Below are 15,138 nucleotides of genomic sequence, written 5' to 3'. Positions count from 1 at the left end.
TCTATTATTACTTACAATTTAAATGTTTAGAAAAAGAACCTGCTACAGGAAAGAAATGCACAATGAAGCTCAGAGGAGGAGTTTGGGGGAAGTCACCATACAATGTAATGATTTGTGAAATGTATGGTTTTTTTGTATGTCTTGTTTTTTTATGTTTTGTTGTTTTCTTATAAAAAATACATGTAATAAAAATTATTTTAAAAAAAGAGGTGTAAGATGGTAGGAAGTACAGTTTGAAGTAGAAAAGCAACAAGTGGTTGAGAAGTTGCTTTATCCTCACCCTCCCTTCTTTTCCCTTGCAGATAGTCTCTCTCGCTCTCTCTCTCTCTCTCTCTCTCTCTCACGCGCACACACACACACACACACACACACCCCTTTTCTCCCAGTTGCTTTCTGGAAGCATGTTTGCTCTGTCCAGTGGGAACACAGCTGGCTCTTCGCTGTATTGTTCCAGCTCAAAAATAAAAAAGATGCTGAAACTTGTAAAGTTATCTAACATATAGTGGCACTACTCAGTCACAAGCAGGTGTAGTGGTTAGAGTATCAGAGCAGGACTGCGGTAATCCAGATTCAAATCCTCATTCAGTCATGACCCTCACTGGGTGATCTTAGGTCAGCCACTATCTCCCAGTGTGGTGTAGTGGTTAAGAGCGGTAGACTCTGGTGAACCGGGTTCGCATCTCTGCTCCTCCACGTGCAGCTGCTGGGTGACCTTGGGCTAGTCACACTTCTCTGAAGTCTCTCAGCCCCACTCACCCCACAGAGTGTTTGTTGTGGGGGAGGACGGGAAAGGAGAATGTTAGCCGCTTTGAGACTCCTTAAAGGTAAAGGTAAAGGGACCCCTGAGTCGGCGTACAGCTTCCAGGTCATGTGGCCAGCATGACAAAGCCGCTTCTGGCGAACCAGAGCAGCGCACGGAAACGCCAGATTCCTTAGGGTAGGGATAAAGCTGGATATCAAATCCAAACTCCTCCTCCTCTTCTTCTTCTTCTTCTTCTTCTTCTTCTTCTTCTTCTTCCCAGCCTAACCTGCCTCACAGGGTTGTTGTAAGGGTGAAATGGGGCGGGGGGAGGCAGTAAGAACAATGAATGCCACCTGGAGCTCCTTAGAGGAAAGGTGGAATATAAATATAAGGAACAAATAAATAGATAAATGTCACCACTAAATCTTATGACACTGCTCTGTACCAAACGAGTCCACTTTTACGATTGGCTCTCACACAAGAATGCCCCACAGAAACAAGAGTCTGCGTTGTTGCAGCAGCAAGAATACATAGTCATATGTTGACAAAGGCATTTTGCAGGGGGTGTAGCTCAGACTGCTGATTAAAACAAGTTTCCACTGGAATATTCATAAAATTGTGCCTGCTTTTATATACAGAAGAGATACAACTAGATCTTTCCGCCAACCTGCATCTACCGAGACATGGCAGAGCAACAGTTCCTTGAAACCAAGAAGGATGTCTCAGCCGTTGTCGTCATCCGCCTTGACACATAGGCTGGAGGGACACAAGAAGTTTGAAGAGCTATGGGGTATATAATAGAGATACTTTCTCCCATTATTGTCACTGGTTGAAGAGGTCTGCAGTTGATTTGTTTGTTTTGGAAATGCAAAACCTCTTGCACGGAGAAGACAGTGGTGCTGCCTTCTTGAGGTCTGTGAAATAATGATGATGATGATGATGATGATAGAATTTATATCATTTGCTTCCTTCCCCCTCTCCCACCCCAGTGAGTCTGTCTGTAACTAGAGCTATTTGGAGATAGGCGGGTTGGTATTGGCTGGGTGTATAAGGGGTGACTAAATCAGTTTTTGTATTTCTCTGCAAAGCTGCGCTAGAGAGAGAGAGAGATGATGATGATGACAGATAGGTAGATAGATAGATAGATAGATAGATAGATAGATAGATGTAGGCTTAATTGAACCGCTATGCATCAATTTATGCACACCTGTTCCATTAAATCGATGTATGTTTATATGCAAACATATATGACAGGTATTTTGGTATACAGTAGTGACCGGACATAAGGCACAGACGCCAAGTCATCGGGAAAGATTTCAAAAACTGTCCTGGACTTTCGACGCAGAGAAAAGTGACGCTCCTCTGCCCGATCTGCAGGACGTGAAGACACCAACCCTCTACCAGAATCAAGCGGTTTTTGTTCTGTTCTGTTCTGTTTTGGGGTTTTTTGTGGCAGATCCTTTTGCTCTTGCTTCTAGAAATAATCCCGGCCCTGGACCAGCCTCCCTCTGATCGCGCCCAGCCACCCTCCACCTCCCGAAAAATAAATAAATGACAACCTCGTGCATCAGCATCAAAAACGCCTCTCTCGCACAAACAGCAGGTCCAACAAGGAAAGATAGAAATAATAAAGAGAAAGAGCTCTCCCGGCTGGTGGCGAAGGCGGGCACAACCGCCAGCTTCTGGTCAGCCCCATTTGCTTCGCATTGGGCGAGCCGGCGCGCTTTGCAAGACCCAGATCCGTCGCGAGAGAAACGAGGAAGGGAGGCAACGATCGTGGATCGACTCGCAAGCTGGAGCTGGAAAGCCTCTCCCCCCCACCCCACCCCACCCTCGCTCTGCCAGCCCTCTGAGCTCAACTACAGGCGGAGACTGAGAGAGGGAGCGAGACTGAAGTCGCGGGCGCACGCGGAGCTGCAGTGCGCTATCCGTGGTGCTGAACAGCCGCACTGCCTTTCCCAGCTATTCTCCACACCGCCAGCGCTGGCAATTCGGATCAAGGAGTAGAGGCAAAGGCGACCCATCAGCACCGCCTGGTTTACCGGAAGCCACTTCAGGAACGTTGTAGGGGGCTTAAAAAAGAACCTGCACGTTCCGGGGAATCAGAAGTACTTTGAAAAAGAACATGGTGCGTGTTTGCTCACGTCTGGGTTAAAGGAAGCGCTGGGCTGGAGGCTGCGATTGCGGGCTCCGGGAACTGGGGGTGGGGTGGGGAGAGAAGATGAATGGCCAAACTAAAGCTTCTGAAGTGGAAGCGGAAAGAGAAGTATCCAGGGGTAGTTCTGTATGAATAAACAGAAAGGTAAAGGGGGGGGGGAAGTAAGCTGGTAAAGTACCATTTGCTTTTGGCACACTCTGTTGTGAATTAAGTGTGGGTTAATCTGAAAGGGTTGTGTAGAGGGCAGGTTGGTCATGCGTTAAGGAAGGGGTCCAGCTGGATGACCTCCTGGTCCTTTTTTAGCCCCTTTAGTTTTAGTCTGTTTTCTTCTTTAAATGTCTTCGTTTTGAAGTGCATGCCCAATAGTTGCTTGGTTTGGGAGGGTGAAACCTATATCTCTATCTCTTTGTGTGTAAGGAGCAAGTCAGGTTCTTGGAGTGATACCAGCATGCTAACAAAAAGAAAAGTCACACCACCCCACAGGCGAATGCTCTGTTGCATATGCCAAGCATTTCGCTGAACAAAAATCCAGTTTGAGCATAAAGATCTACAAAGAGGGATGAGGGTTAGTGAGCTGAGACCTAAATAAAGCTCTGCTGATATCTCATTGATATAGGTCTTTCCAACCCATGGGAGATGCCCCCAAAGTTGAAGCAAGTGAGAAAGGGAGAGGCCGGTTGGATGATCAAAGTGACTTAAATACAGATTGGTGGTATCTCAATAAATGCTGTCTGAATGTACACTCTTGCAGCCTCCAAGATTGTGCTGAAGGCAACTGGCCTCTGTTTTCCTGCCCTTGCTTCAAGTAGCTTTCCAGATACATCTGGCACACAAGAAGGCAACTTCCACAAAGAATCTAGGAGACCCAACAGAGAAGAACTATCTATGTTGGTCATGTGTCATTGAATGAGTTTTATCTCCAGGACCCCTCAACTAAAAGGAAGCAGGGGTTAGCAAGGAGTGGGGTGAGGGAGGATGGCTGTTTGTAAAGAGATCACCTACTCCACTGGGAATCCTTCAGGAAGAAGACGACACCAGATTCTGTCGGCCTTGCCTACCATACCTCACTATTACTGAAATGGATTGAATGCATTTTCTCATTGCTAGCCTTTGGTTCAGATAACAGCTGGAATACAAAGAATGTGGCCAAGTGGAGCTATCTGGGTTGGGAAAGTAAAGCCATTTCTTACACCTCAATGGCCAGTGAAGTCAAGAGCTCAACGTTGAACTGCAAGAATGACAGAACCCCCAGCATGGCTCTAAAAAAATCTGTGTGCCTAGGGTGATGTGGCGGAGCCCTGTGGGATACAGACAGGTGGAATTCTATGTTGACATTGAACATGACAAGCCAAGATTCATGACTCAGAGAAGAAAGCCTTCCAAAAAAGGACCCAAGTTTTCCTCTTGGACTCTTTAACTGGGTGGTAGCTCCATGCCGTTATCTCCAATGAGGTGTTGGTCGCTGTCCATCACCTCTATGGTGCTGAAATTTGGATGATGTCTATCAGGAGATCTCAGGGCTGCTGCTGCGTGTCGCATTTCAACGAGGACAATGGTAGGTTTGTCCTCTTAGCGGTGCTCATCATAGCATACCTGACAGCTGGAGCCACCATCTTCTCAGCCATCGAGAGCCCATCTGAAGCAGAAGCTTTGCAGCGTTGGAACTGGACCCTTCAGAACTTCAGCCAGATCTTCAACATTAGCCTCCCTGAGCTACGGGCCTTTTTAAGAAGTTATGAGGCAGCCATGGCTGCCGGCATCAGAGCAGATGCCCTCCGACCAAGATGGGATTTCACGGGAGCTTTCTATTTTGTGGGCACAGTGGTGTCAACTATAGGTAGGTCTCTGTGTGTGTGTGTGTGTGTGTGTGTGTGTGTGCATGTGTGTGTCAAATGTCTAGAGTCTACACCACATTCTTAAGAAGTAAAAGCACAATAATGTTGCTCACCACGTCATTCATAGATTCATCCATCTAAACACAAAGACTAAAATGCTTCCTATTTAGAAATGTGTGTATGTGTGAAGTAACGTTGTTCCAGAACAGAGAAGCCTAGTGGTCTGAGTAGTTTGCAAGCTGATGTCATTTTTACAGTGTTGCATAAGTTATTTTCAAATTATTTATTTATTCTCTTTCTTACCCGCCTTTCACCAGAAGGTCTCAGGGTGGCTTACAGCATATATAAACATAATATTATTTGAACCATAACAAACATTGATAACCCCACCCATAAGCCCAAAACAATAATTCCAAATGTTGTACACCTTTCTCTCTCTCTCTGTTTGCATTCTCATCTTCCTTTCTCCACCTGCCTGCTACTTATTTTGCCCACCCCTCATTTTTGGTATCCCAATTCCTTTCTCTCTCCTCCCCCCTGGATCCGTCCCTTTTTGTCTCTGTATCCCACCCACCCAAACTCTCATTTGTTCTCTCCACCCATCCTATTTCATCAATGTGCCCCCCCCTTTTCATTCAGGTTGAAGTCCAATGTGAAATTTGAAGAATCTGTCTTATTAGCATCTACGCTAAGGGTGTTTTCACGCTATGTAAGATCACATGAAGCTTTAGTGTGCTTGCCACTATAAAGATGGGAGACCTATGCAACATAGGTTTGCATTCAGATCACCATTTCCATGTGATTATATAACCATCCTTTTGATACATTTTCAGGTGTGAGGTTTGAATCAGTTTGAATGTAAACCAGCCAGTCTTTAACGTGAATAGAAAATGCCAATTAACCAGAGTGCACATTTTGGGTTGGAGTTTCCCCCCCCCCGCCCCCTCCTGTAGTCCTACCTGCATTGCCAGGAAGTGCAAATATTGTGCAAGAGGTTCAACTTCACTTTGTAGTGTCACTTCTGAAACTGATCTGCAGTGAGGAAGAGGGCATGGGAGGGAGTTAAGGACTAGGAGTGAACAACATTTGCAAAGATTGCCAGTGATCATACAAATGGTGTTGTTTTGTTGTTGACTTCATTTCCCCCCCTCCGCCCCAAAATGGAAAAGTGTGGGTTGAGCAACGCACACGTGTGTTCCCCTTTCAGAAATCCAAACAAACACAAACAGCTGCGACACACTTTAATGAAGTAGATGAGGTGAAGTTCAGAAGTGATGTGTGTTTCTCTTTCTAGAAAGCTTTCCTAAGTTGCTATAGCAACTGGAGTTTGGAAAGTGTTTGGAAAGTCAGGATGCCTCTGTTAAACACACACACACACACACACACACACACACACACACACACCACCTGCCGTCTCCCTGCTGTGTAAGTAGTTGCCTATATATTGGATGTGGAGTGTATGCAAGGGGCAGAATGGAGACAAATGGTCAAATTCCTGCTCCCTGCCTCAGTCCTCATATCCATCCAGGCTGTAGACCTAGGCCCATGGGATTCCATAGGTCTGGAGTCGCAGTGTAATTCAATCAATTTGTGAGTAAGCCTTACTGCAGTGGGGCTTACTTCTGAGTAGATATGCACAGGTCTACTCTATCACAGCTGCTAAAGTGTTTCTTTATTTCCCCCATGCCTAAGTTGAAACCAGATTGAATTGTCCTGAAACTCTATATCCGCAGAACTCTATGCAAAGAGAAATTCTGGATTTCTCCACAGCCATTAGATATTCCCCTCCCTCCCTTCCCTTACACTGATCAGCATAATTTATCTTACGATTGCCTCGGTGTGAAATGGAATTAAAAAATGCATACTTCAAAGCAAGAAGTGAGTAAATAATATCTGTTAAAAATAGGATTTGGACTATTTTTGCAAGAATCTTTGCTTGTGATTTTTAGCCTGAGGACAGCCGTTTGCTCTCTCTGGTGTGTGGAAGTGTGTAAGAGTTCCAAAATTTTGTGCAAGAAAATGCGTGGAAAATTGATCCATAGATCAATTGGGTTGCAGAGACTAAATCAGATTTAGGGTCTGTGCACGCATCACATTTGCTCAGTGTTCGCCCTGGGCTTTGCTGGTGTAACACAGGCATGCTTTTATCACATGCCACCTGAAGACACATTTAACTGTGTCTACACTTCTGTGCAGAAGAGGGGCAGGCAGGTGGCAAGGGGAGAAAATGGGGGAGGATGGGATTGCAGGGAGAGAAAGACCCCAGCCCTAATTCCACCCACACCTCCAGGTAAATCTGCAAAGGACTCCCATCGGAAAACCTTGCAGAGTCAGTGTTGACACTGGGCTAGATGGACCCGTGGTCCAACTTGAGTTAAGGCAGATCCCTATGTTTCTACTACTACTACAAAAATGGTTCCTCCCACCCACAACCCCCTGGATAGGGAATGACTAAAAACGTTCCATTAATGGGCCCTGCATGTCAGTCGAGGGTGAAGGTGTTTGATGAATGGCATTTTGAGGTCTGGTGGCTACTGTCTGCCGGCAACATCCCACCTGGAGAGAACAAGTTGCAATGGTTCAATTGCAGCCCACGAAGAAGACGTGTGTGAGTGTTTGTGTGTGCAAGTGTGTGTCTTTTGCTGCTGGTTTGGGAGCTCCAAGAACATGATATTTGATTCTGAGACAAACTGATACTGCTTTAAAAACTAGCACTGTCTCCATTGACATCTGATTTTCTCTCTCCCCTCTCATCCGTGTATATATATGACCAGTATATTCCCCTCATAAGCAAACAGGATCCATGAAACGTTGTCTTCCTGAGATGTCCTATTGCTCAAGGAAGGGCTATGAAGCACTAGGTTAAGCCTGCTGAGAGATACCATCTGTCTCAACAGTATGCTCAAGAAAGGCTACTCTTCCTTTGCTCTGGTGATTTAAGTCTAGCTCCTGCTTCGTAGTAGGTGTATAACTAACAGCAGCTGCAAAGATGCTGGTGGACGCTAGCTCATGGGATCACAGTACGTTGGTCCTGCAGATGGCTGCACTAGTCACCAGTACACCTCTGGACACAATTCAAAGTTTGGGTGGTTACCTTTAAAGCCCTAGACGGCTTCAGTCCAGAATACTTTATGGATTGCTTCCTATGCACACCATGCTATCTTTTCCCTAAGAATGGAAAGAGAGGCTCTTCGTTGTGTCTAGGATGGAAGGCGGGCAGGCTGGGACAAGAGACAGGGCCTTCTCAGTGGCTGCACCCAAATTATGGAGCACCTTGCCCCCCTCACTGTTTTTCACCAGCTACTAAAGGCCTTTTTATTCTGACCAGGTTTTTTTTTTTAAATGGGACAGAAAATGCTTTTGTGGTTTTTTTCCCAAAGAACTATTGATCCTGTTTTTTGTTTGTTTGTTTGTTTGTTTGTTTGTTTGTTTTCTTTTCTGGGGAACAATGGGAACTGCAGCTCTGGGTAGGCAGGCAGAAATCTATAGCAGAGGGTGGTTAGCACTCTGCACTAAGGTACAAGACCCGGGATTCCAGAGGGTAGAATCCATGCAAGTTAAACTAGAACAAAATCACATATTGATATGTGGTGGACATACCCTCATGCTATCCCATGTTCTCTCTTCCCTAGCTCAATTTTCCTACTTTTCCCGAGGCTCACGCTGTTTGGTGCAACTGGTGCAAGCCATCTCATGTCAGGGGCAAGGCCAGTTCATGGGTCCTCAGCATTTGATAAAGTGCAGGGTTCAAAGCACATTCTGTAACGCTGCACTTATAAGTAAGGATGTTGGAATTTATTGGTTTAATTTCATTTTAAGGGCTCGGGGCGAATTTAATGAATAAGGATGGATATGGATGTGAGGTGAAAGCAGGCTACATGCCCCTGGAACTCCTTTGACAGCAAGACTCCCGTTGTGTTATTAAAACAGGGAATAAAAAGAGGAGAAGTAAAGGTGGGGGGTTTTTTGCCACTCACAGTGACAAGTACTTTGCGAGTAATCTCAAAACTTCTTGCGATATCTCAGAAAGACAGTGTTCAACACTGAGGCTTTTTCTCATATGCACCTGGAATCAATTTCACTATTTATTCGCTTAACCAGTCAAAAGGTGGATAATCCACCAATTAAAAACTATTTAAACAGATGACAGCCCCAATCATAATAAATACTTTCAGTAATTGTGCCCACTTGACCTACTGTTTTGATCCAAGTGGTTTACAAAGAAATATTAAAATGATTAATAAAGAAAATGGTGGAAAACACTTAAAATTAATCACAAAAGAGGTTAAAACACACCCACATGCCTGAACAGAACCATAGATTGTAGAGCTGGAAGGGACCCTGGGGGTCATCCAGTCCAACCCCCTGCAATGCCTAAATTAAAACGTTGCGAGGAGGCACCAGAAAGAATACAGCACAGGCACCCACCTGACGTCAACAGATGGAGAGTTCCAAAATGTAGGTGTTGCCACACTGAAAGAACAGTTTTGGAAGTGCAGAACAATTATTTTGCGGCACCTGTGCCACTTCTGCAGACTGAAGGGGTCGGAGTGGGTGTATATGGGGTGAGTCGATCCCACAAGCAAACTGGCCCCCCAACTGTCAACGTGTTTTATATGCCAATAGTGACACCTTGTACTCGGCTCAGTAGCAAATCAGCAACCCGTGCAGATCTCGGCGCTGCAGCATTCTGCACGAGTTGCTGCTTCTGGATCTGCTTCAAGGGAAGCCCCACACAGAGTGCAGTGCAGTAATGTAACTTTGAAGTCACCAGTGCCTGATCTGTTGAAAACAAGGTGCTGAGAACATTGGAAGGAGCCGCCGGCATTGTGTCCTGCTTGTGTCTAGCCATTGCTGTGAACGAGATGGAATCTCATCCTCACCCAGTGAGGCAGTTTCTGCACTCTTAATGTCTGGTTGGTTGGAGAAACAGGGAAGGCAAAGCAGCATAAAAATGAAATGGAACGCTACGCCACAGCCGGTGATCTATCTCCCTTGAAAGTTCTGTCTTTTTCCGTAAGTGGCGCAGTTTTCCAATATACTTCCCCCCCCCCCCCACTCGGCTAAAATTGCTGCTCTGTTACAAACAGCAAATTTCAGTTAACGCACGATCAATGCTGCATTGAGTGAACACCTCATTTGGTAGTTTCGAAAATGCTTTTTAGCTTTATTGGGGCATTTTTCCGGGTGATGTATTCCTTTGGGAAAGCCACAAATGGCGTTGAAAGCTGAAGAGGCGGTTTAAATTCGTTTTGTGTCTCTTATCTTCCTTTTAGAAATTGCTAGGGTGCAAAGAAAACATGCCCATTAAGAACAAAAAAAGCGTCTTCTTCCTCTGACTGTATGTTTCAATCATATCCTTTGGTCTAGCATTGCTGAGTGATTTACTTTATAAAAGAATTACATGTTGTTGTTATTATTATGATTGCCTTTTGAGTAAGGCATACAAACTGTGGCCCTAGCCAAATTATTTATATAAAGCAGTATTATTCCAGTTTAAACAGTCATTGCTTCCGCCCCCCAAATAATTCTGGGAAGTGTAGTTTGTGAAGGGTGCTTAGACGCCTATTCCCCTCACAGAGCTACAATTCCCAGAGTGGTTTAGCAATAAATCCCTCTTCCCGGGGAATTCTGGGAACTGTAGTTCTGTAAAGGGAACATGGTTCTCCTAATAACACTTAGCACCCATAACAAACTATAGTTCCCATTATTCTTTGGGGGAAGCCATGACTGTTTAAAGTGGTATAATGCTGCTTTGAAAGTAGAAATGTGTATTACTGGAGTCCAGACTGAGAACAAATGTCAGCACCTTGTTCAGATCCCCAATTTTTTACAGGAAAGTTACCAGAGGATGGTTCATCACTTCATGAACGCAGCATCAGGAGACAAATAGGGATGTCGAGGAACTCAGTTTCAATCCAAAATCAATTTATCCACAACAAATTTCACAGACTTATGTGCAGATTGGAATGTAATTATCTTTTGGATTTTTGCACCTCTCCTAATTTTATAGTACAAGTCTTTTCTCATAAAAAGTGCCAAAATTCAAGTAGAGATAAAATACTTATTTAACTATTGGTATGGTTTTTAAAAGCGATAATGCGAAATTGACATGAACTGGTTACAGACTGAGCTGTCCACCCCTGGTAGCAACTTATATGTATTTATGTATTCATTAAAACATTATATCCCACATCTCTGTACCACACAATGTGGGGGCCCTGTGGAGTCTCTCATCAAAGTATAAAAACAATTACAAATAAGATGACATTAAATCAAAACAGCAGCAGCAAATACGAAGAGGACAAAACTCAATTTTCCTTCTGTGCCAAAGGAACCTATGAATATATTTTTTTAAATAGAAGTCTCCCTCCTCCTCTAGAAATTTCTACACCACCCTGTTTACATACATATCAGCAGGGAGGAGGCTCCTGTGATGAGCCAGCAGAGATTTTAACAAGCAGGAATTAAAAACTGTTGTATCACTTAGCTTTTTCATGGTATCTGAATGTAGGACATTACAAGAAAATGGGGGGGGGGTCCTGATACAGGGGCCAATTTGGCAGTCCTGCCAGTGCATTTGCACTGCACCAACCTTCCTCCCCCCCCTTCCCGGTAATCAACAGTGATCCACCTGCCAGGAAGCTAGTGTTGCGGCTCCACCTCATTTGGTGAGCCACTTCTGGGTGTCAGGTATGGGTAGGTGGGTATGGCTTGGGGTGGAAATGACCTGGAGGTTCTCCATTCCCGGTGTAAGCCATATATCAGGGGTGGCCAACTCCCAAGAGACTGCGATCTACTTACAGAGTTAAAAACTGGCAGTGATCTACCCCCTTTTTGGGGGTTCAGGTCTAAGTTGTTGAGCTTTTTTGGGGCGGAGGAAGGCCCAATTTTTAGGCATTCAGATCAAAGTTGTTGTTGAGCTTTTTTTAGGGAAAAGGAAAGCCCCATTTTGGGGAGATGCAGGGAAAAATAATGAGGTTTTTTTAAGGGGAGCCAAAGTTGTTGAGCTTCTTTGGGGGAGCCAGTGATCTACCAGTGATCTACCACAGACGTCCAGTGATCTACCAGTAGATCACGATCTGCCTGTTGGACATGCCTGCCATATAATAACGAAGGACTAAGTATTCAGGGGATGAAACTAGAGAGAACCAGTTAGGTTGTGGCAGGAGGTTTGAAATGAGAGGAGTTTAATATTAGGGAAAGGACGTTGGCTCCCTTGATTTTTCCTGGTCTCATTTTCAGCTTCGAGCTTCTGCTGCTTTTCGTCCGCAGTTCCATCTACCACTCCTAGCATCATTCTTGGATCTTGAAAGCATACTGGCCTGGTTTTATTGGGAGCTAAGGAGAAGGTTTTGTAATTTACTTACAGGTTCTTCCTTAAGTCACTTTGAAGATAATTTTTGTTTTGTTTTGTTTTACCAACAGGAGGATTATATTTCTGCAAAGCTGATTGAGGTTAACTTCACTAATTTTTAGTTTTGGCTTTCTTAATCTGTGCAGGTCATTACTTTTGTTCAGGGATTTTCCCAGCTGGAATGAGTAAGTCTCACCGCAGTGAATTCAGTAGATATGATGAGGAGTTTAGTTTGGTTCCTGTGGCTGTTGTTCTGTTCTTGCACCTTGGTGCTATTCCCCCCCCTTCATAATCTCTCGTTTCTTCTCTTAAGATCTTAGCAACTTTCCCTGTGTTGTTCTGCTTTGTGGCATTTATTTCTTCATAATACAGTGGAACATTTCCACCGCTTTTGATCCTAGGATAGCTGGACTGCAGGAGCAGTATTAAAAGAGACGCTGCATGGAGAGTTGTTGCTTTCAGATACATTTCGTTTGTCATCTCCATATTATAATTGCTTCTTTAATTTTGTTTTAATGCATTGCATTGTTTATTTTGTATCACACCTTCGTTGTTTTTAATGAATATTTATACTTTCTCACAATTTGCCTGCTATCTTAACAAGTATTTGATTTCATTCCTTTTGGCATGGCTCCTGTTCTTCGGTCACTATCCAAATGCTTGCTGGAGCAAATTAATAGAGAGGGAATCGGGAACTCACTTTTAATCCTTCCGTACAAAGTAGCCACCAGCTGTCAAGGCCCATTAAGTGAGCTCTTCCGGTAACGAAGTTCAGCATGTCCAAAGAGAAGACTTGCAATAAAGTAATTGGAACCCTCTTTATGGAATCCCACCAGATTGTCTTCAGCTAGCAGCATTGTTATCAAATTCAGCTCATGACGCAGAGTCTCAAGATCGTGTTTTGACAAATTCAATGAAAAACAAAATAATAATAAATGATAGCTTTTTGCTGCACATGAGGGCTTCTGGAAGTGTTTTTAATCAATCACGCAGTTAATCACCAGGGAGCAAAAGAAAATGATGAATATAACTGTGTTGATTAATATTGCCATATTTTTAAACACTGAATAATTTATTTGCGCTTCAAGCTAGACACATTTATAGTGCAGATTACACTCTGGCAGCCTTGTCACAGCTAAAGTAGAGGTTCACAATGACAGGGCTCGACATGCCAGCGCTAGGGCATGAACCCAGTTCTGTTGCCAGCACTGCGGCAGCAGTCGTGACCAGTTTTGCACCAAATATCACCCCACTCTCCCACCTTGAACTGATGAAAAAGTGGCATGCAAGGGAGTTTAATGCTTGACAGTGCACAAACTAGCCCTGTATTTACTTTGGACACTGGGTAGCTAAAACTAGCCCTGTATTTACTTTGGACACTGGGTAGCTAAAACTAGCCTTGTATTTACTATGGACACTGGGTAGCTAATTGTTTTTATTGTTTCAAGGGCTGGATTTCTCCTTGATCCACGCTCCAGGATCACAGGTTCCCTACCCATGCTCTATAGCATGCATAGTGCTTAACCATCGGCCAGGAGAAGAGAGCGCTTGTTATGTACTGAGTTGAATAGGATCCAAACTGCAGCAGTCTGATTGGTCCTAGAACAATAGGATTGAGATTGCAGCAGTCTGACTGGTCCCAGAACAATAGGATTGAGATTGCAGCAGTCTGATTGGTCTGCAGGAGCCACCCAATCCAGCTCCAGGTGGAAATGAATCCACACTCTGATTGGCATACAGGAGTATCCCGGAATTAGCCAATCACGTGTGGCCCATTGTGTAAATAGTGTATATAAAGCAAACGTTTTGGGGGAACTACATTCCTCACTACTATGAGCTGAATAAAGAGCATGAAAGTCACACTGGACTCCGAGTATCTTTCAGCGCTCTTGTGTTCAGCTCCAGTATGAGGGTTTCTCACAGGCCTCTGGTTGGCCACTGTGAGAACAGGATGCTGGACTACATGGGCCACTGGCTTGATGCAGCAGACGCTCTCTCTTTGAATCATAGAATTGTAGAGTTGGAAGGGACCACATGGGCCATCTAGTTCGACCGCCTGTGATGCAGGAATCTTTTGCCCAACATAGGGCTTGAACCCACAACCCAGAGATTAAGAGTCTCATGCTCTACCAACTGAGCTATCTCAGGTCAATGGCTCTTCTTACTTTCTTTTAGTGCTGTACTTCAGGAACATCTGAAGTGCCAAATGTTCCCCACTCCTGCTCTGTAGGATGATCGTGGGAAGGTTTTGCTTGCACTCCTAAAATCTCTTACAAGTCGACTTAATCAAAAACTTTAGCTAAGGGTGAAAAAGAGGGCAGCCAAAGCATAACAGAATGGGGGGGGGGGAATTAAGGCAATATGTGGACTGTACTGCTGATTCTTATATCTAGTTGTAGCATTTCAATATCTCTGTGCAGTGCTAATAGTTATAGGTCCGTGACTGTTTTGGCCTTCAGCTAAGACCATAAACCTTAATGGCTTGGTATTTTCGGGAGGCTGAGCTGAACTGAATGTTCTACATCAAACATTTTCAGTTTTAAAGAAAAAGGACTTGGGAGAGTTAATGTTTCATTAAAGGCCCCCCAGTTTTTGCCCCTCTCACAGGTGCTTCGTGGTTCTGATAGCAATAGCAGCTGCTCTCTATCGCCTTGTTGTTTTTCATATATTTGTACAGTGCAGAGTGAGGCAGAAAGGGAGTTATCCTCACTGGCTTCAGACACCATCATGTAAGTGTGTGCAATTGTTTGCGTATCTGTCAGGCAGGAGACTCTTGGAGTGATGGCCAGCCTTCAGTTGCTTCAATTACAGGCACAATCCTGGGCATTCCTACTCAGAAAGATGTCACATTAACACAGAGATATGCACTATATTAGCAGAAATGGATTGCAAAAAAGTGTGGACAAGTATGTGTTTTTTAGGAAAAGATTGCACAAAAACGCAGAAGAATTTTCATGAGGGTTTCTTTTTTGTAAATCACAGTTTTCTGCAAAATTCAGAGAGCTGAATTGAAGGCTGGAAAAAGTGAGAAAACTGAAATTGACAG

General features: G+C 44.2%; 1 protein-coding gene across 1 annotated transcript in view; it reads left to right on the top strand.

The window, feature by feature from the left end:
* Window positions 1–2,594: 2,594 nt before the first annotated feature.
* Window positions 2,595–15,138, top strand: part of KCNK12 (potassium two pore domain channel subfamily K member 12) — a 36,648-nt gene continuing 24,104 nt past the window's right edge. Inside the window, exons 1-2 of the mRNA XM_033145058.1 lie at window positions 2,595–2,870; window positions 3,517–4,737. Of these exons, the coding sequence (XP_033000949.1) occupies window positions 4,395–4,737 (343 nt within the window). The 5' untranslated portion in view covers window positions 2,595–2,870; window positions 3,517–4,394. The remainder of the gene's footprint in view (window positions 2,871–3,516; window positions 4,738–15,138) is intronic.

This window comes from Lacerta agilis, chromosome 3 (genome assembly GCF_009819535.1).
Source record: "Lacerta agilis isolate rLacAgi1 chromosome 3, rLacAgi1.pri, whole genome shotgun sequence".
Lineage (NCBI taxonomy): Eukaryota > Metazoa > Chordata > Lepidosauria > Squamata > Lacertidae > Lacerta > Lacerta agilis.
This window is presented reverse-complemented; position numbering and strand designations above follow the sequence as displayed.